This window comes from Ascidia mentula, chromosome 4 (genome assembly GCF_947561715.1).
Source record: "Ascidia mentula chromosome 4, kaAscMent1.1, whole genome shotgun sequence".
In the NCBI taxonomy this organism is placed as follows: Eukaryota; Metazoa; Chordata; class Ascidiacea; order Phlebobranchia; family Ascidiidae; genus Ascidia; species Ascidia mentula.
This window is the reverse complement of record NC_138569.1, coordinates 10,105,451-10,126,052: the sequence shown is the minus strand read 5'-3', so window position 1 is coordinate 10,126,052 and position 20,602 is coordinate 10,105,451. Positions and strand designations below refer to the sequence as shown.

Sequence of the window (20,602 nt, the reverse complement as noted above, 5' to 3'; positions counted from 1 at the left end):
CCATTCCACAAAGTGCACACGACAGTTTACAAAACACATCGTTCAAGTATACGATCATATACCTAGAAGAAAACCTAATCTGGGTTCAAATACCAGTGCGGAAAAAAATAGTTTAGTCACAGTAGGAAAGGTCGTCCTGATGCGTAACCACCAGACAAATTATGCGCCCCATTGGTGTTTGCCTAGTTCGCCAAATGGACGAATAAGATATTAACATTTATCTTGTATTATGTTGCCTACATCTTCCAAATCTCACTATTGTTCAACTTGCAAGCCACAAAAACTGATTTTACAAAAACCAGGCGACTGCCGGATTGAACAATGAATCGTGTTGGAAAGGTGACTTTAATATATTTGGGATTGCCGAAAATTTGATAATTAGCATTTTCTTTCAATTAATGGGGAATTTTACAGGTTTGTTTGTGGATATCAACTCCTCCAACACAACTACGTTGACCGAGGGAAAAGCTCTGTTTTATTGCAAGAAATTGAGCGATGACATGAATTCTGTTTATATAAGCGTGGGCAACCAAGTGTATTGGGTCAAAGAAGTATGTTTATGATTTAGATTAAACCTATGTTACTAACTTATCCACAAATGTGAACTGATTTCAGAACAAAGTCAAAAGAAATTAAGTAAATTATACATTTCGTTTCAGTTCGCATTTGCGTTCATTCAAGTGACGGCTTCAGACCACGGTACCTTGGTGTCGTGTTACCAAAACTCCAAGGAACACAAACAATCGACATCAAGATATCTGAAACTTAACGTTCAATGTAAGGAAACTCGTCACCCTTAAACAGTATACACCAAAGAAATTCGCATTCGCAACCAAGTATTGTGGACAAAACTATTTCTAAGATATCACCATTGTTGTGTGGAGATTCTCTGGGTTGTTTCCAAATTACTCATTTTCGGTTTCGCATTTTTTTATAGAAAGCTCGTTTCATAAATTGGGTTTGTTTTATCGTAACTTCCTCGCTTTGTGTTTGATTAATGCCTGGTGTTTATCATATTGATTATTGCTCTGTGTCATGACCGTACAGAAAAAACGAACCCTATTCAAAATACTGTTCAAAGTAATACTTGTCACGAAACTTGGTTTCGGGATCTTTTAAAATTCTTGTTATTCCTTGCAGATCGGCCCATAATTCATGACAAAGTAATTCGAAAAAGTGTCACCTTGCACCAGGAAACATTTGTCAGCTTGGGATTCACATCGAATCCACCAACAGCAGGAAATGGTAAAGTGCAAGTTACCAAGCCAGGTTTGTTCGAAGCAAACATTTATGTATTTGTCCTATCACGAGACACTACTTTAATTTCAAAGCACGTTATAAAGGCCTATTTTTTTGTGGTAAAACACGCTGGAAAACTGAAAAGTTCCTCAGAACCATTGAACTTATTAGTATAGCCCAGTAACCAATTTTTTTTTGTCATCACTTATTTTGATGAGATTTCAGACAGCAGACAAGGCAATAATATGAGTCATTATTGGTTAAAAGTTAACTCACGATTTTATAATTTTTAAACAAACTGTAATTGCCTCACAAATGTTGCACTCACACTATGTCAAATGCCACTTGTTAAGAAATCGATTTTATTACAGGAGGAACAACCACGAAAAACGTGGTGGTAACTTCGAACCTCACGTCCAATAAAATCATCTCCGGACCTCCGTTTAATGCTGCGCACACAATAGAGCTGACACTAAAATACGAATCACCAACTTTTGTAAACAATTCCCCTGACAAAAATAAATTACATTCTATACTTGATATCATTCTACCAATAGTGTTGGTTGTGTGTGTTGTTATAATAGTAGCGGGTGTGATTATTGGTGTTCGACGTCATCGCCTTGCAGCCTCCAGAAGAAGTAAGTATTTAACTTACGTATGATTGTGGTTTTAATCGCTGGGTTCGCTTCTGTTGCACCTATTAGAAATCACCGGAGAATAAAGAATTGAGCTTGGCGATTATATTTGCGAAATCTTATCTTGATATTTTGGTTTCTTGTCCACGTTCTATTGTTGTCGGTAGATATGACGGCATTTCCTCACCGATACCATATCGCTGCAAGCACTGTGCCAGGCTCCCTTTTTCCTAGCGTTTAAGTTGCTCATATCCAACCTCACAGCATACAAGCATTGTAACTTGTTCGAATCGACGCGACCATGCAAAGAATATACACCACTTTCTTCCTCACTTCACGACCTATATGTTTTTATGCAGTCGCGAAACCTGAAGGAATGGAGATGGTTGCAACAGTCGAGACCCCAAAAACACAACCCATTTAGTAAGGATTAAATCTTTGTAACTATGTTTCGCTTGTGTTCGAGTGATGACGTAACCCTTGTTGCAGCGTAAATGATCAACATCGATTACCACCTGGACGAGAAGCCGAGTTCTCTGCTGTCGAAAGTGTTTATCTGAACCTCAGGGCTGGTCCTGCAGCTCTTCCGGAGGACGAGGGACATTACGAAATATTAATCTGATATCAGTATATCGTTATCACGTGATTTCCTTGCCCTCAAATCAACCTGGCGTCACTGAACAATGTAAAAACGTGGATAGATGACATCGCAGAATGCAATCATTGTTTTAGTCACAAACATTTGCAGGTTCTGGAGTTGCAGAACCACTTAAAACTGCTTTAAAGCACCATTGACGTCACATATGACGCCATGCACTGAATTTCCTCGTATCGATTATTTTCAATTGATTCTGTTCATAGTCTTATGTTTATTCTTACTCGTTGCTTTCCATTAAATGAAAAAAGCCCAAATCACTACGAATGATTATTGTAAGAAATATCAAAATGCTTGCGTATGCGAAATAAACGTCACAGTTTCCAACTGTAGAAAAATCAACATTTTTGTTCTCTATTGATGGATTTGCTGCAGAATATATTTGAGCAAAAATTACATTCTGCTCCACTGACAATTCGGGAAGAGATAACATTAGCCGGAGAAAACATGTTCATTTATAAATATCAGAGATCACCTTACCCTAAAAAGATTGGGATTCGGCCTAATCCGAATACCTGCAACCCGTATTCGGTCGAATTCTAATTTTTAATGGCGCCATAAATTTGCATATCAGTCGATAAATACCACGCACTGTTTGTACATTCGCTGTAGCGAGAAATTCTATTCTATTGTCGTTATTTATGAGAAATAAGCCAAACCTGATATGGGTTCAAATACCAGTGCGGTAAAAAAAATATTTTAGTCACGGTCAGTATAAAATTTTATTTTATGTACTCATGAAGCAATAACGATGAGATCTATGGTAGTTCACAACAAGTTTAGTACATTACAGATCGATGTCGACTGCAAAGTGACCACAAAGTGGAATAAATAGTCTTGTTGTTCAGCCGACCAGAGAGTGGTCAATGTGCAACTACACAGACAGCAAGAAACTTTTCATATCGCTTTGCATTTGTGGAATACTTTTCAAATGCTATTTAATTATATTTGTAGATTAATAACTGTTTTCGATTCCATTTAAATCCCTGATTTGTTTATATGTTGCACACATACGGTAGGCCACATACTGATCTCTATTAGTTACGATTAACGTTCAGCATAAATAACTATGTAATGCGCATGAGTAGTTTCGATGTAATGTGAGAAAGTCTGTAGTTGCAGGAAAACCTTAGATTGAAGATTTAAACGTCCCTGCTCCAATCCCGGGTAGAGGAATTTACAAAATTTCAGGATTCCTGGCTTTCCCAGTTTTGAAAGCTTAGCATTGGTAGTTCAGTGGTAGAATTCTCGCCTGCCACGCGGGAGGCTAGAGTTCGTTTCCCGGCCAATGCAAATTTGAACTTTGTTTCGTTGGATTCAATGCTATTTTAAATATCGAGTATACATTCATTTTCATCCTGTTTGTCTTCTGCACCCATTGCACCTTCCTTACTACTTCAAAGAGGGAACACGTGGTTTTAAAAACAGTTTCAAAGGAATTAATTTTATTTGAGAAAGGAGAACACTTCTCATAAAGAAACCTCTTCACATATATTCTCTGAATGCAATCTCAAATAGAAGATGGCTTTACGTGAGGCCGGTTAGCTCAGTTGGTTAGATTAGAGCGTTGTATTAATAACGCAAGGTTCGAGACCCGTAAAATTATATTGTGCAAGCGACTATGGATTTCAAACGTTTTGTTTGACAAACGATGCTGCAAATGTCGACAACGAATGTGACGACATACCATAGTAGGTTTGTTTGATCTTTCAATTCCGGTTCGGGTTGTTAGATAAACAACAACAGGTTCAGATTAAGCTCCGTTTCACAAAATTAAAGTGCTCAAATTCGCTTAACTTTTCGGGTTCATTTCCGCCCCCATATAGCCTATCCAAGAATGACTGTCGGCGTCTACTATGCCAATGGAGCGCAATTCGTACTGGTTCTAAATTGCCTTTACTCTCGGACCCATAACAATTGTTCAGATCTGGCAATCAAAGTGTTCCAAGTTTGCTTGGAGCGTTTTTTAAAATCTACTACTAATCTGACGCAGTATAAGCAAGTAGAAACACGTGTTGCGATGCCAGGCGGCTATCAAAGTGACCACTTGGCGAACTGATAACCGAGGAGCGAAAAACTATAGTCTTTACCGATCGAGCGAGTAATAACTAACTTTCAGAATCCAAGTGAGCGTGCTGATATTTTAGTTGAGTTGAGTCTCTTACACAACGGTACCGACGGGTAACAAAACATTCATAGTACAGTGCAAGGAAAAAGGTCTTCCGTCGTGCCGGATGTCAGAAGGCTGTGTGAGTTCTGCTGAAAAGTCTAATTGCGCCTGTATTTTTGAGTTGTGTCGGGAACTATGGAACCGTGAGAACATATCTTGCCTGATTGGCACAATACCTATTTCTACCTCAATTGACTTTAGGTAACTATGACGAAAGAAACGTTTTTTGCAAACAATTGGTTTTGGGCTACAGAAAAGATTCTGAATTTTTTTATCAAAATATTTGATTTAAAACATGGGTAACTGCTTATCTCGAACGAAAGTTCAAACCGGTAGGTTATCTCATCTCGACTTGTGGTCTTATTGTAAGACTAACAGCGGTATCTGTGCTATGTGGTGTTCACTTTTTTAGCCTTTAGTGGATAGTTTAGCCTTTTTAGTGGATAGTTATGTTAACTTGTGGATAGTTGTGTTAACTGGTGGATAGCTGTGTTAACTGGTGAATAGCTGTGTTAAATAGTAGATAGTTGTGTTAACTAGTGGATAGCTGTGTTAATTAGTGGATAGCTGTGTTAATTAGTGGATAGCTGTGTTAACTAGGCCAGAGCTATAGACTCTAATACTTTTTGGCATCTACTGAAAACTTCTAGAACTTAGGGAACATACAAGAATGCATACGAGTACGTGGCGTGTGAAATAGCACGTGCGTATTTTGTGCTAATGTATTTAGAAATTACCGTAATCTTCGCAATCCATTAAATTCGCCGTGCGACCCCCGCAGGTTCGCGAAGCCCTTAGTGATCCCTGAACTAGACAACTAATCAGTCTTTATTGTTACAATGTTAAGCACTGGTGCAAAAAGTAAAAAAGGCACTAGGATGCTACAATAAGCACGAATTAACAAATTGACGTTTACTTTACGGGCACTATAACACAACAGTTGATATTTTTTTCAGAAAATAAGACTCTATTTCTTGCTTCACCCACGACATCAAGCTGTGATGATATTGGAAAAACAGCTTCGGCAGCCCTGGCAAATGATATTGTGCGCATTCTTGCTGCACAGGTTGAAGAGACAGCAGGAAGCAGTGTGATTCTTACCGATGAGGAACAGTACACGAAACGGCTTTCAGAAATCGCTGAACGTCTCTTTATGGTAAAAATAAAAATAAACAAAAAAGATTGCTGGTTGATATAGAGGTGTTAAATAGCATTTTTTTATTGTTGTTTTATACCAATGGGGCAGTTTTGCAAACAATACTTTTGCTTAAAAACGTTGTACAGCAACTGAACTTTGTGGATTGTTATTTATTAGCGGACCCAGCATTAAAAATGTTTTGCAGACTCCCAGCTGAAATCAACTGTGTTAAGCTAACAAATATTTAAAGACGAGCGATTTCTTTTTGACTGAGTGTTTGGGGCGGGAGAATAAACAAGAATTTAAAATGCTGTACTAGGTTTATACACGTGCATGGTCGACTGTAACTTCAGACTACAATGCACCTGCAAATAGACAAGATAAGAGATTATAAGGGAAGCGAAATCAAATTTCCCCTAAAATGAAGATTGCTTTATTGGTGTTGCAGTTAGTTGTGAATTTTATTGTATTTAAATTTTAATTCAAAATAAAAGCCATTGTTTACTTTAACAAGTGCCTTCCAGGAGGACCTTAAGATGGAAACCAAGCGACACGTCGAAATGGGAAATGAGAAGCCTATAGAGTTGGAATCTGAACAGGCGAGGCGTCGTATGCAAAAGCACAGAGCTTCAATAAGTGTTGGATCCGGTACGAACCTGGTGACAAGTTGGCCCAGACCAAGTATAATTCCCATTGTTGCCGATCCAGACCTATCGCAGACTTTCCCCACGTAAGTTTTAATAAATTTAAACAAATTCGGTCCTGAGTTTTTTTTTGCAATTAAAAACACGATAAAATCGTTTATTTTTGTAACAAAATATGTAGGCTATAACTTAAATTGGGTGAAATAATAATGTATTAAAATCCAAACACAGCGATCTTCAGACAGCTCAGATCGATTTATTTAGAGAAAAATATATTTCGCCTAAAACGGCATCATCAGTTTCTCCATTTACCAAAACTGCCAAAAAGGAAAAACAGAAAGGAAAAAGTCAAGAATCTAACGCAAAAAGGTTACGCAAGCTAAAAATAAATAAAAATTAATAAAAACTATAAAAATATTCAGGTTTCAAGCATTAACTAAAAAATAATTAAAGTATGAATTAACTGCATGTGGTCAGACCTGTCTGTACTACTTTGCTTTCAAAAACCACTGGCGCTGACACCGAGTGAGCACACAAACATACAGAAGCAACTGAATGTAAAAACAGAACAAAAGTGGAAGGGGAATGGACGTCACGAACTGCAGACAGGTAGGCCTGTGGGCGAACAGGTGTGACCGATAAGACTCGGTGAATGACAAGACGATAAAAACAGGTTAACAACACAGGAAAAGTCATCAACCCGTTACAGCGAAAACAAGCGCAAACAAAAACATAGTCCTACGGGCGGGGAATAGCAAAACAAACTATTTGCATGATAGTGTTACCATGGTTTGCACATTGATTTGTGCCCGTATTCTGTGCAACCATAAGTCCTCATATAGATCCAAACTCCCTGCAGGTGGTTTTTGCACGAACGTCACGTCATAGCAACTTGGCAATATGGGTCTTTGCTGGAATGTTTCGCTATGCTTCTTCAGGTAGTGGTTACCCAGCGCCGTAGCATCGCTATCTAGCGAGCACTCGAACTGGTACCAAGTAGACCTGTGAGCATTCCAGCGAGTGGAGAACTTGTTTTTCGTCTGCCCAACATACTGGGCTCCGCAGGTTTTGCACGAGGCCACATATATCCCATAGTCGCGACATGTTAGTCGCTGACGCAACATTATTCTGCCTTTGGGGGTACACAGGAAGGTAGTTGTGGGCACCATGGGCTCGTGGTTACCATGGTGCCCGCACAGCGCACAGTGGCCGCAAGGGGCCGATTGGCCAGTGTCCCGAGGCTCGGTGCGATGGGCAAGCTGCTTGTAGTGGCATAGTTTGTTAAACATCGTTGGTCCTCTCCGATAAACGATGGAAGCATTTGCCTGGAGGCTCAATTCATTGGGCGAAAGACGCAGTATATGAGGGAATGCTGTTGCCCAGATAAGTTTGTGCAGGCTTGGAAGCGAGTCTACCGACTTGTTGTGGAAGAATCTAGACTTCCAAGCGCTGGCTGTTGCTAACACATCGCATGTCATCCTCACCGGGAAATTGGATTTCACAGCTTTATCTTTCAGCCACAATAGGGCCTTTTTGTAGTCGCTTTCATTCTCGTTTAAGCGCCGCATCCGTATGGCTTCGGAAAACACAATTGATTTAAACACATGGATTGGGTGGTGGGAACGCCCATTAAGAAAACAACGGTCAAGTGCTGTGGGCTTAGTGTGATTGGTGGTTTTGAAGCCCGCCAGTGACATGGGGTCGATAATGTGGCACACATCAAGAAATTCAACTCCAGTGCATGGCTTTGCCGTTGTGGCTTGGCGGAAAGTTAGTTCCAAGCCTGCGTTACGAAAGCATTCCACCAACTTCTGTTGTATGACATTGGTTGTTTTAACCCCAAGCGACACCCATATAATGTCATCAATGAACCTCTTAAATATGTACGCCTTGTTTATTGCTGTGGCAGCTTTGCAAACAATGAAGTGAACAGCAATGTTAGCCACCGATACTGAGTTATTGTCACCTGTGACAATGCCTTCTTTTTGGCAATAAAAAGAATCTGCAGTACACTGATCGGCTGCAAAATGCTTTCCAGGAAAATCGTAGTTCGGGACGTCGTGGTGTTTCCAGATGTAGGACCAGACTACAGCAAAATTCTTTGCGTGCAACGAACCCGGATATGCGTATCCGTTGTTCAAAACCCACAAGCTCGCACCTGAAGAGCTGCTGCATTGCAGTATTGGAGAGATGCCAGTGAGACTGGTGCAAGCATCTGGAAACACCACGACGTCCCGAACTACGATTTTCCTGGAAAGCATTTTGCAGCCGATCAGTGTACTCTACTGCAAGGCAAACGTAAATGAATATTCCCGGGACAGTAAAGATTATTTAGAAGAACTCCACAAGTGGAAAATGGAAAATGCGCAACACCTCTCCAAGAAAATGCGGCGCCAGGAACTATGCATTGTGGCAGGGGATGTAAAATCATTATATCCCAACCTTCCCAGATCCATTATACGCCAGGCTTTGAAGGCGGCTTTGAATGGTCACTCAACATTCACCGCGCAGGCAAGAAACACCATCATCGAATTGACAATGTTTTGCATTGACAACGCCATATTGAGGAATGCAGATTCTTTTTATTGCCAAAAAGAAGGCATTGTCACAGGTGACAATAACTCAGTATCGGTGGCTAACATTGCTGTTCACTTCATTGTTTGCAAAGCTGCCACAGCAATAAACAAGGCGTACATATTTAAGAGGTTCATTGATGACATTATATGGGTGTCGCTTGGGGTTAAAACAACCAATGTCATACAACAGAAGTTGGTGGAATGCTTTCGTAACGCAGGCTTGGAACTAACTTTCCGCCAAGCCACAACGGCAAAGCCATGCACTGGAGTTGAATTTCTTGATGTGTGCCACATTATCGACCCCGTGTCACTGGCGGGCTTCAAAACCACCAATCACACTAAGCCCACAGCACTTGACCGTTGTTTTCTTAATAGGCGTTCCCACCACCCAATCCATGTGTTTAAATCAATTGTGTTTTCCGAAGCCATACGGATGCGGCGCTTAAACGAGAATGAAAGCGACTACAAAAAGGCCCTATTGTGGCTGAAAGATAAAGCTGTGAAATCCAATTTCCCGGTGAGGATGACATGCGATGTGTTAGCAACAGCCAGCGCTTGGAAGTCTAGATTCTTCCACAACAAGTCGGTAGACTCGCTTCCAAGCCTGCACAAACTTATCTGGGCAACAGCATTCCCTCATATACTGCGTCTTTCGCCCAATGAATTGAGCCTCCAGGCAAATGCTTCCATCGTTTATCGGAGAGGACCAACGATGTTTAACAAACTATGCCACTACAAGCAGCTTGCCCATCGCACCGAGCCTCGGGACACTGGCCAATCGGCCCCTTGCGGCCACTGTGCGCTGTGCGGGCACCATGGTAACCACGAGCCCATGGTGCCCACAACTACCTTCCTGTGTACCCCCAAAGGCAGAATAATGTTGCGTCAGCGACTAACATGTCGCGACTATGGGATATATGTGGCCTCGTGCAAAACCTGCGGAGCCCAGTATGTTGGGCAGACGAAAAACAAGTTCTCCACTCGCTGGAATGCTCACAGGTCTACTTGGTACCAGTTCGAGTGCTCGCTAGATAGCGATGCTACGGCGCTGGGTAACCACTACCTGAAGAAGCATAGCGAAACATTCCAGCAAAGACCCATATTGCCAAGTTGCTATGACGTGACGTTCGTGCAAAAACCACCTGCAGGGAGTTTGGATCTATATGAGGACTTATGGTTGCACAGAATACGGGCACAAATCAATGTGCAAACCATGGTAACACCATCATGCAAATAGTTTGTTTTGCTATTCCCCGCCCGTAGGACTATGTTTTTGTTTGCGCTTGTTTTCGCTGTAACGGGTTGATGACTTTTCCTGTGTTGTTAACCTGTTTTTATCGTCTTATCATTCACCGAGTCTTATCGGTCACACCTGTTCGCCCACAGGCCTACCTGTCTGCAGTTCGTGACGTCCATTCCCCTTCCACTTTTGTTCTGTTTTTACATTCAGTTGCTTCTGTATGTTTGTGTGCTCACTCGGTGTCAGCGCCAGTGGTTTTTGAAAGCAAAGTAGTACAGACAGGTCTGACCACATGCAGTTAATTCATACTTTTATTATTTTTTAGTTAATGCTTGAAACCTGAATATTTTTATAGTTTTTATTAATTTTTATTTATTTTTAGCTTGCGTAACCTTTTTGCGTTACATTCTTGACTTTTTCCTTTCTGTTTTTCCTTTTTGGCAGTTTTGGTAAATGGAGAAACTGATGATGCCGTTTTAGGCGAAATATATTTTTCTCTAAATAAATCGATCTGAGCTGTCTGAAGATCGCTGTGTTTGGATTTTAATACATTATTATTGATACGGTGTGCGATCGACAGCCTGCCAGGGGCCTTTGGTTTTTTTGATCCAGATTTGATTTACTAATCACATTGGGTGAAATAAATTTGAATTTAGGGAATCTGTAAACAACTTGCATAAACCCGAGCGAATGAGCGTAGTGGAAATTGAAGAGGCGGAAACGCAGTCTTCAGAACCTCAACATACGATGCACACAAAACCTTCAAACGAATTGGAAAGAAGTACTGAAACCATTCCATTTCAACGTGTTTTTGTCTCTGGAGAAAGCGAAGACTTTGCTTTTCCGGTATAAATGCGTTCTGTTGGATTTGCTTGTGACATGATTGATGGAAGTGGTAAATATATGCATTGTAATTTACAGGAACTACGCGACTCTTGCGTTAGCCTAATCCACGCCTTAAAAACTAGACAGTACTACATGAGACTTGCGAGACAGAATTTCCCCAACGTTGTGGCCCAGTTTACTTCGAAAGCGACTCACTCTACATTTAGGCCTGCATCATATCCGGGTAATAAATAGTTTTAAAAATAATACTCACCATATAACGTTATTCGTACATTTAGTAGTATAATAATATACTTAATGTATAATGAATAATATACTAGAAGTGTTATATTTAATAATAGGTTTTTTTTGTAGACTATTTGTATCCAATGGAGAAACCGAGTATTCCTAACGACGAGAAACATTGGGAGGTTACATGTTGCAAGGGAGTAGTGACCGTAATCGACGGCGAAAACGGAAAAGAGATTTACTTGCCCCTTGCCAACCGCGATACCTTTATCACCAATCGAAACCTTCTGTATGCACTCGTTGCTGACGGGCCCCTGTAGGTACAAAGAATATCATTGTGTTTGTATATCACATAGAAGTACTTTAATGGAGTAAATTTTTAGATTTTAAGTACTGTCTTTACACCAGACAAATCTGGCTCGTTAGGCCTTTTAACCTGGCCCACCAGAACTTGGTACAAATAAGCGTCGTATAATTTTGGTGCACGTTTTTTTTTTCTTTTCAGTTACAACTTTTAAACTCCAATTATTGTCAATGGGTTAGTACAGAAGTGTACAAAGAATGGAAAAGTCATAGTTTACATTGTTGTAAACGTTATTTGTACACTTTATACTTGCATGGGTCATAGTCCGCTTGTAAATTTTAATTCCTTGCCTGTGAGTCGAAAAGTTTGCCACCACACTGCTTTACGCTGTACTATATGTTGTTTTTAGCAAGTCGTTCTGCTATCAGCGATTATCATATTTGAAAAACAAATTTGGAATGCATCGCCTTCTTAACGAAGAAACTGAGCTGGAAATGATGAAAAATCCTGGACGTTCTTGTCGGAGAGATTTTTACAACGTCAGAAAGGTTAATCGAACAAAGCGCTTTATAAATAAAAACCAAAAAAATGGCCAAGAGCTCACACATATATGTAACGTTTTTCGTAGGTAGACACCCATATACACGCTGCTGCTTGCATGAGTCAAAAGCATTTGCTTGGATTTATACAAGAAAAAGCTAAGAAAGAACCTGAGAGGATGGTTTTAAAAAAGGAAGGCAGAAAAATGACTCTCAGAGAGGTGAGGAAATTTTTCTACGATTAAACATACACGAGCAACTATTAGCGTGAGAGAATCCACAGCATAAACCAGTATTTCTGGTGAATGGTTCACACCACAAGGTGAATGGATTTTTGCAAGGGTGACCAACAGAATAGAGTAAATAATTTCTTTTTTATACTGCTGTTTGTTCGCAATGCTAAATCTGTGCCTATCCAAAAAACTTCAACAAACATCGTCTGTAGATATTGATGAGGTTTTCTCTAATCGCAGCAAATAGCTTGAGTAGATTCTGAACAATGCACAAAAATCGAAATAACATTATTCTGTATAGTTGGGATATTGCGGTCATGTTGGTTTGCATTTGGGTGAATGGAATGTAGCATTGTCAAAAAATTGTCATGGTCAAAAAAAGTTTAAGGAGAACTGGTATGTGTAAACTGTAACTTACTGAAAAACAATCTATTGAACAGGTTTTCCATTTTCTTCATCTTGACCCTTTTCATTTAAACGTTGACTCATTGGATGTCCACGCAGTAAGTGCATAGTTCAGGTTGGTAGATTTTATCCATTTAAATAAATGTATGTAATTTTGGCAGGACAGGCAAACATTTCATCGGTTCGATCGCTTTAACAACTTGTACAGCCCAATGGGAGCATCAGAACTGCGAGAAATCTTTCTGAAAACCAATAACGATATCAATGGGGACTACTTTGCAGAAATAATAAGTGTAAGTGAAACCTTCTCTACATGGGAGGGTGCCACAAAAATTTGGGGAATTTGTGCGTTTCATGGTGTGACCCCCCTCCTGCATAGAGTAATATATCTACGTTACTGTAATACGGTGGCACCAAATCTCAATAAATGTAAAAGTTGTGTGCCTGCATAAGTTGACCTCCAAACCCACACTAACTATCAGTGGCCTACAGTGGCCTAATACATACATCAGTGCAGGTGGGTGGACGGAAATGATACTTATCTGTTGGGTGGGGACTGAGTTATCTCGCTCCTGTTCATCAAGTGAAATTCTCTGATCTACAACTGTCTGCGTTACCACCATGCCATTATAGAAGATTCGCATACGCTGGACTGCCAACAAAATACCTACACAATCAGCCGATCCTATACCTTAAACATACAAAATATAACTTATGTAATATAACATATACAAACTATCCACAGCAAGTTGAACAAAACTTGACTGAGCAGAAGTATCATCTTCTTGAATTACGGATCTCAATTTATGGAAAGAGTTACGATGAATGGGAAAACCTGGCACATTGGTTTTGCTCCCACAAGCTTGAAAGCACTCACATACGTTGGCTTATACAAGTTCCTCGACTTTAGTAAGACGTGTGATGTTATCAATAACGATGAAAAATTGTTTGTTCTGTTGTCCAGCAATGTAAAATCAATATGACATTTCAATTAGATTTCGTTAACTCTGGCTATGTGGTTGGATAAGTCAAACAGAGTGCCTTTGTCATATAGCATGTCGTTTTTAATGTTGATGCAGCGACATGTATAAATCCAAAGGCGCCGTTGAAACGTTTCAACAAATTTTGGACAACGTCTTTCGTCCAGTGATGGAAGCCAGCGTTAAACCCCACAAGCACAAAGATATCAGCATGTTTCTTAGGTATAAACTTAGTCTATTTGTCGGCACCGACTGTTGTATTTGGTTAGCAAGTGTAAATTTTGTTTCCTTGGAATTGTTACGTGCATGTTGTCTGAAAAGTTATTACAAGTTGTAACAGCTCTCGATACGACAGGCATGTAATAGGATTCGACAGCGTCGATGATGAATCAAAGCAAGAAGCTGGTTTCATGAAGAAATCCTCTCCAACTCCAGATCAGTGGAGAAGAGATTCAAACCCTTCTTACACTTATTACATATTCTATATGTACGCCAACGTGATGAGGATTAATTACCTTCGGCAGTAAGTCGACATGGTTTAAACAAGTTTATTTATAATTTGTATATTGGTCGCAACTCACCAATTTGCTTTCAGTTCTCGAGGAATGAATACATTTGCGTTACGTCCACATTGTGGAGAGGCAGGTCATTTAGACCACCTACTGACTGGGTTTTTGCTCGCCGAAAACATCTCACACGGCCTGGTTTTAAAGAAGGTACTAAATATTGACAAAAATCACGAGCGTTTCGACGACATAAACAGATTATGTTTGAAAAGATAAAATCACTTTTTTCGCATGATACACTTTGTAAATACACTTTTAGGTGCCGGTTCTGCAGTACTTGTACTATCTTGCTCAAGTCGGCATCTGCATGTCTCCACTCAGCAACAACCACCTCTTTCTCGAGTACAACAAAAGTCCATTCCCTGACTACTTTGCCAGAGGCCTTAACGTATGTCTGTCAACTGACGATCCGCTTCAGTTTCATTTTACTATGGAGCCCCTTATGGAGGAATACGCTGTAGCAGCGCAGGTTAGTTGAAATTGATGTAACGTAAGTAGGGCCTGACTTATCACTTGCGTCACCGTCTATGTTGTGTTAATCGAGCTGACATTTTAAAACGCTAAATTCGCACCGGTTATTTGCAGGTTTGGAAGCTTAGTGTTTGCGATATGTGTGAGCTTTCGCGAACCAGCGTTCGTTTAAGTGGATTTTCGCACGAAGAAAAAATGAGATGGCTCGGAGACGATTACAGGTTAGTAAAATAAGTTTCCTAAGATTTTCAAACCTTTAAAAAAAATTGCGTTTTTGTAATCTTTTCTCTTTTAATGACGACTCAATCTTCAAATTGTCACTGTAAGAAATTGCTTATGTCGTGTAGAAATGACGGTTCAGCGGGAAACGATATTTCAAAAACAAATGTTCCGGATATAAGACTTGCGTTTCGAGAGGAAACATTGGCTGATGAACTTCTGCTTCTCTCGCATGATTTGCTTCGTCAACCCCATTCATTTGGAGAATTGGAAAAACGCGACTCCACCGGGCATTTCGAATCCAATGGGGTTACCTCGCACCGTGAAAATGTTGCTTCTTGAATAAATTTATTCCTAAACTTGTTTGGTTTTGGTGAAACAAATTCAAACAAACATCAGTTTTTCAGCAGTATATTCAGCATCCACGATCATCGTAAACATGGTGACGCAGAGTTTGCACATTATATTACCAACACCGTATTAAGTCCCTGTTGTGCCGCAAACCACAACAAAACAAAAGGAAAACGTTTGTAGAAAAGAGGATCTAACAACTGAAATTGCAAAACCATATGGGAGAACTTTGTAATACCAATATCTTGCTTCGGAACAAGAAATACCGCAAATAAACCGTTTTGATGTAATCAAACGTAAATGGCATGTATCTTCAGCAGTAACAAAACAGACAACCCGCAACAATCCTTAAAAACAACATTTCAAAAAAATATTACGTCGCAAATTCAAAGCAGCGCAATTCCTATTGATGTTCCGTCAGATCACAAACCAACGAAACATACCATTAGCAGCAAAATACGACATTTACTCAAATTCCATCATAGTTTGATTTTCAACCATAGATTCTTTTGACAGACGAGCTGTAACATACAGATAAGTTATTAGATGTTCTACGGATCTATTTGCCTTACAATAGCGGATAAGTGTTTTGTTTTTCAAGGAATATGTTATTGCAAGGCACATTTAAGACTGAAATTCCACTTTTTTTCCCGTACTAGTTACAGGACACCACGTTCAAATAGTTTACAAAAAGTGTTTAAGGACTTGTAAATATTTAAAAGCCAACTTACATGCAGCGGGCAACTTCATCTGTGTACCAACAAAACAGTCTTTTAATTCGCCTTTTTCCCCAATCAAAACATCGTCGCAAATAATACAACCGTTTACGTTACATCTGGAAAAATTGAAAGATGTTACCTCTGCACAAGATTTTCAAACCCAGTGATCATTTTACCCGTTCTCAACGTGAACCCGGTCCATAATAATGCAGTTTGATAATCTCACTCCCGTACCTATGACGCAGTTGCGACCGACAACTGATCGCTTCACCGATGATCGGCTGAGGATCTCCGTTCGTTCTCCAACCAAGCAATCCGTTCCCACCTGACGAGTTGCTGACGATTAGTTTTTGTCAAACCTTGGTGCTCTCCCGAACTTAATTTTTGATCATGGTCAATTTAACTTAAACATGACATTAGCTGAAAAGGTTTTAGTTCAGCCAATAGAGGTTTTCGTTGCAAATTGTCCAATACACACAAAACACTGTATTTATCAGCGCAATTTTTTTGTCATGTGACTTCATTTTAAAAGATAATAAAAATAATTTTTTGTGACAACTAAAAGTGTAAAATAGTGAATTGTCCCAACAAAGGCAAATCTGGCAGCCCGAAAATTGAGATGCCCTGGTATGGTAATGATCAAAAGCAATATACATTGCAATACAATACACAGCAGAACGTACCAAATACCAAACAAATTTAATTTAGCTTAAATTAGTAAATGATTATTACAACCTGTGACTTTTCATCGACTTTACTTGTAGGATGAATGCGATTTTGTGAAGAGACAAACAAAGAATCTGGTTTAGAAACCTACAAAGCAAACATGATGACATACAAAAGGTATTAACTTATTCAAACTTGGCTTACAAGTCTGTTAGCTTCAACATATGAGGATATTGTGTTGACATTCATACAAACACCCTCTTCGTATGCATAAGCATAACAGGATATTTTTTTGGATTTAGCCTGGTTTTCTTCAGGACTGAGGGTAAGGTCATAAATGAAATCTCGTTCTTTATCCTCACTTATAAATGAAAATATATCTGAAAAAGAAAACAAGACCATGAAAGTGGCCTAGATAATAATACGACAGCAATGGGTGCAAAAATATTGATTAACAATTAAGTATTGATCAGCCCACATTATCTTTATAAATTGTTTTCCAAAACATAAGAAAGGTCGCCATAAAAATCACAAACTCAGTGAATAAAAAGAATTTTTAAAGCAGTGAATAATAAATGTAGTTAACACTTAAACACACAGTCTCTAGCCAGAGATCACAAATGGCATGCAAGAAGCAAAAATATGTTTGCACACCTTTTAGGTCTGATATTTTTCCATTTTCTGCTTCTACAGTAACATTGTGTTCTTTGTGGGCTTTCGTAAATTGTTTTTGAACTATGTAGGGAACTAGCTCACTGCGTAAGGAAGTGCGAAGCCTGCAAAAAAGTGTTAAGATAACTTTTGTACATGAATAGAAACATTCACTAAGCATGCAAAGTGAAAATAAAGCAACACTTTTAAATAAACACAATCGTAGCACACATTTTTTTGCTTCAGTCTTTGCAGTATATTTTTATTGATAGTATATTTTATTTTAAGGATTATTTTTTGTCTGCTCAAAATATGAAGAACTCGCACTGATAACTGTTTGGGATTGTTTGATCTTTATTTTGATATTATTTGTTGAATGTGATTTCTTGGACAAGCCTAGATACACAAAGCTGTGCTGGTTGGACACCTACATCAACAATCACAATGCAGCATGAAATACAATACCTAGTATAAATAAATGTCATGTAGCTCTTGTTAAACATGCTACAAATTCATTGCTTGGCACACTTATAGCTAAATAAGTGGGTGCCAAATACTTAGAGTTAATTACCTAGAAAAGCCAAAGCTATTAATTTTCATTATCATGTTACTATTAATCATGTTACCTAGAGTAGACGTTTTGAACATAGTACTGATGATGAACGTAGTTAGTGTTGAAACGTCTACTCTAGGTAACATGATTAATAGCATATTAGCTTTGGTTTTTCTATTTCAAGCTAAATAAGCATACAACAAACACAGCAATCAAAATAGAGCACATGATATTGCCCCCAGCATGGTGATTACACTAATTTGTTTCACCTGCGAAACCTTTCTACCAGCACAACTACAGAGAGGTGGGTGTTAATGTTTCCAATAATCAAAACATTTTTTTTTAACTATCATGTAGTGCACCTCCAAATAGTATTTTTCAACTTTTATTGGGTGTTCTTTTATACTTTGCCAGGCAGTAACAACAGCACAATATTCTTTTCAACAAAAATTTTAATTTTTTAGAATGTTTATAATGATCAGAGGGTAAATGCAAACATATAAATATATATTTTTCATAAGCAACATTTTCAATTCTATTAACATTACACCAAATATCAGCTTATGACAATATCTGTTACTAGCTTAATCAAAGCTATCCAGTGAATGGTTGGAGGCTTTCTCAGATTAGATAAAAAATAGCATTTTACTCACCTGTTATGACTTAAATAGTTGATTATCCACTTCTTCATAATATATACATGGGCATCATGCAGATCAGTCCTCACTTGAAATTTAGGAAATTCTCTTAGCAAAGATTGGTGGACAGGAAGTAGATCATCCTACAAACACAAAAAAATCTCTTTTAAAAGACTACAACTAAACTGAAGTGCTTTATAAAAAAAATAAAGATGTATTTCATTTGTGAAACTAAAGGCCATAAAAAAAATTCTAAGGCTAAGTGTGAATATATTGCTTACTTCCATGTCTGCTTCATTTGAAATAAACAAAATTCTGTGGTTTTGTTGATCTATAGGGCAAAGTCCAATGAATTCTCTCTGTTTCTGCTGACCTGGGAATGTAATGAATGTTATTACAGTTATATATATGTAGATTAGGCAACTGAAAAAGTATTCAGGATAAGGTAATTACTTTTCTTCTTCGGCTTAACACCAGGAATATTTTCAATGTCAGGTCTTGTAGGACATAAAAGCATTGTGAGAGAAGAGTCCCGTAATCGATGAATATCCACCAATCGATGAAAAGGAATATCAGTCATCAAATCACAACTTAGTATGAGAACATCAGACTGTACAAAAATGCTATGCTAGCAAAAGGTTGTAAGGGATTTGTGTTTTAAATACAGACTTTGATGTGGTCCTTCACAAGACAGAGTGAGTCGACTGTGTCCAACTCCATTTCTTCGTTAATCCCAACAACTTTTGTTGACATGTTGAAATCCTTCAGGAGAAGTTCCATGTGTGTTTTTACACAGTTCAAAGTGATGATTATTGCCTCTAATTTGTACACAAACAGTTTTACAATACAAACGTAAATGCTGTGTTTACAATTATTTAGAGAATAAATTCAAAGTTCTTTAAAACAATTCTTATTTGTACAGATGGGCCACTGTTTTGCCCAATAAGGTCTTATCAGTGTATCTTGGTGATGCATAGTCACCACAAAGTGAAAGTCTTTGCCTGGCATTTAGCCACACCAAGCTGCACTGATGAGAACTTTCTAGATCGATACGGTGGCCATCTGTATGCAGCTTAAAGAATTCATATTATTAGTTCTTTCCTTATATATAGGATTTGTTGTGACACTTTTGCTTGACCACTTTGTTTCCACCTTGTTTTCTCCGGACATTAGCACAGACACAGTGGCACCTAGTTTGCTGCCCAACGGAAGACAGTGATTGTATAGTCACCACAAAATGGAAATCTTTATCTGGCTATTTGGCTGACAAGATCGTCTAGTCACACCAAGCTGCACTGATGACACCTTATAGGTCGAAACAGTGGCAATATTTGTATGCAGCTCAAAGAATTCATACCACAGGCTTTATGCTAAAATCAAATATAATATATTCAAAAACTAAAATTCACTTACCACTAAATCCAGCACTCTCCAGCATGTTTACTGTATACCAAATTAGAGGCTTATTGCCAACTGAAACAAAAGGTTTTGGTCTCAGTCCCTGAGTAAGATCCAGCATGTGACTTCCACGTCCTCCAGCCATTACCACAGCTTGCAACTCCATGGTGTTTATCGATACAAATATTCACGCTTCTGCTGGCCTTGGTGACGGATAACACAGTTTCGCTAAAACTATAGAATTTTCAGACAAGATTTGGATAGCCTCCTTGAAATACAAATTGATGGAAGCACGTTGACCAACCCAAAGTTTACTGAACCATGACGCAGGTTTACGGTGGGGAAATACCCTAGTTTGAAAATCGTAAGCGCTAGGTTGTTGGGAGTTTTGTGCATCTAAAGATCTAATAAACATGACTTCTGCGATGACATGGTCGGAATTCGAAGACAAAGTAAAGCAAGGAAGCACTATTTCAAGTTTGTTGGAAAATCACTCTAATAGTTCAGACAACACTGCCTCTGTGGACGCAAGTAAATA

The 20,602-nt window shown here is 38.8% G+C and overlaps 3 protein-coding genes across 3 annotated transcripts; 2 read left to right on the top strand and 1 right to left on the bottom strand.

Moving 5' to 3' along the window:
• Positions 1-314: 314 nt before the first annotated feature.
• LOC145898061 (uncharacterized) lies at positions 315-1,900 on the top strand. Its single transcript, XM_082986502.1, has 5 exons — positions 315-339; positions 415-551; positions 660-777; positions 1,141-1,269; positions 1,611-1,900. Exons 2-5 carry the CDS (start codon positions 501-503, stop codon positions 1,898-1,900), a joined length of 588 nt encoding a protein of 195 aa, XP_082842628.1. The 5' UTR covers positions 315-339; positions 415-500.
• Positions 1,901-5,369: 3,469 nt separating this feature from the next.
• On the top strand, positions 5,370-15,430 carry LOC145898059 (uncharacterized). Its single transcript, XM_082986501.1, has 19 exons — positions 5,370-5,379; positions 5,656-5,855; positions 6,362-6,567; positions 7,341-7,419; positions 8,561-10,233; positions 10,954-11,143; positions 11,219-11,366; positions 11,498-11,687; positions 12,085-12,223; positions 12,304-12,435; positions 12,888-12,950; positions 13,014-13,145; positions 13,598-13,761; positions 13,932-14,054; positions 14,188-14,355; positions 14,428-14,548; positions 14,658-14,867; positions 14,984-15,090; positions 15,217-15,430. The coding sequence occupies exons 1-19, from the start codon at positions 5,370-5,372 to the stop codon at positions 15,428-15,430; spliced, it is 4,269 nt and encodes a 1,422-aa protein (XP_082842627.1).
• A 63-nt stretch (positions 15,431-15,493) lies between these two features.
• Positions 15,494-20,338, bottom strand: LOC145898620 (translation initiation factor eIF2B subunit gamma-like). The gene is made up of 11 exons (XM_082987148.1): positions 20,080-20,338; positions 19,336-19,484; positions 19,120-19,276; positions 18,948-19,039; positions 18,682-18,809; positions 17,479-17,600; positions 17,029-17,204; positions 16,894-16,971; positions 16,335-16,483; positions 16,171-16,274; positions 15,494-15,960 (listed from the first exon to the last, which is right to left on the bottom strand). The coding sequence occupies exons 1-11, from the start codon at positions 20,228-20,230 to the stop codon at positions 15,905-15,907; spliced, it is 1,362 nt and encodes a 453-aa protein (XP_082843274.1). The 5' UTR covers positions 20,231-20,338; the 3' UTR covers positions 15,494-15,904.
• Between the last annotated feature and the right edge of the window lie 264 nt (positions 20,339-20,602).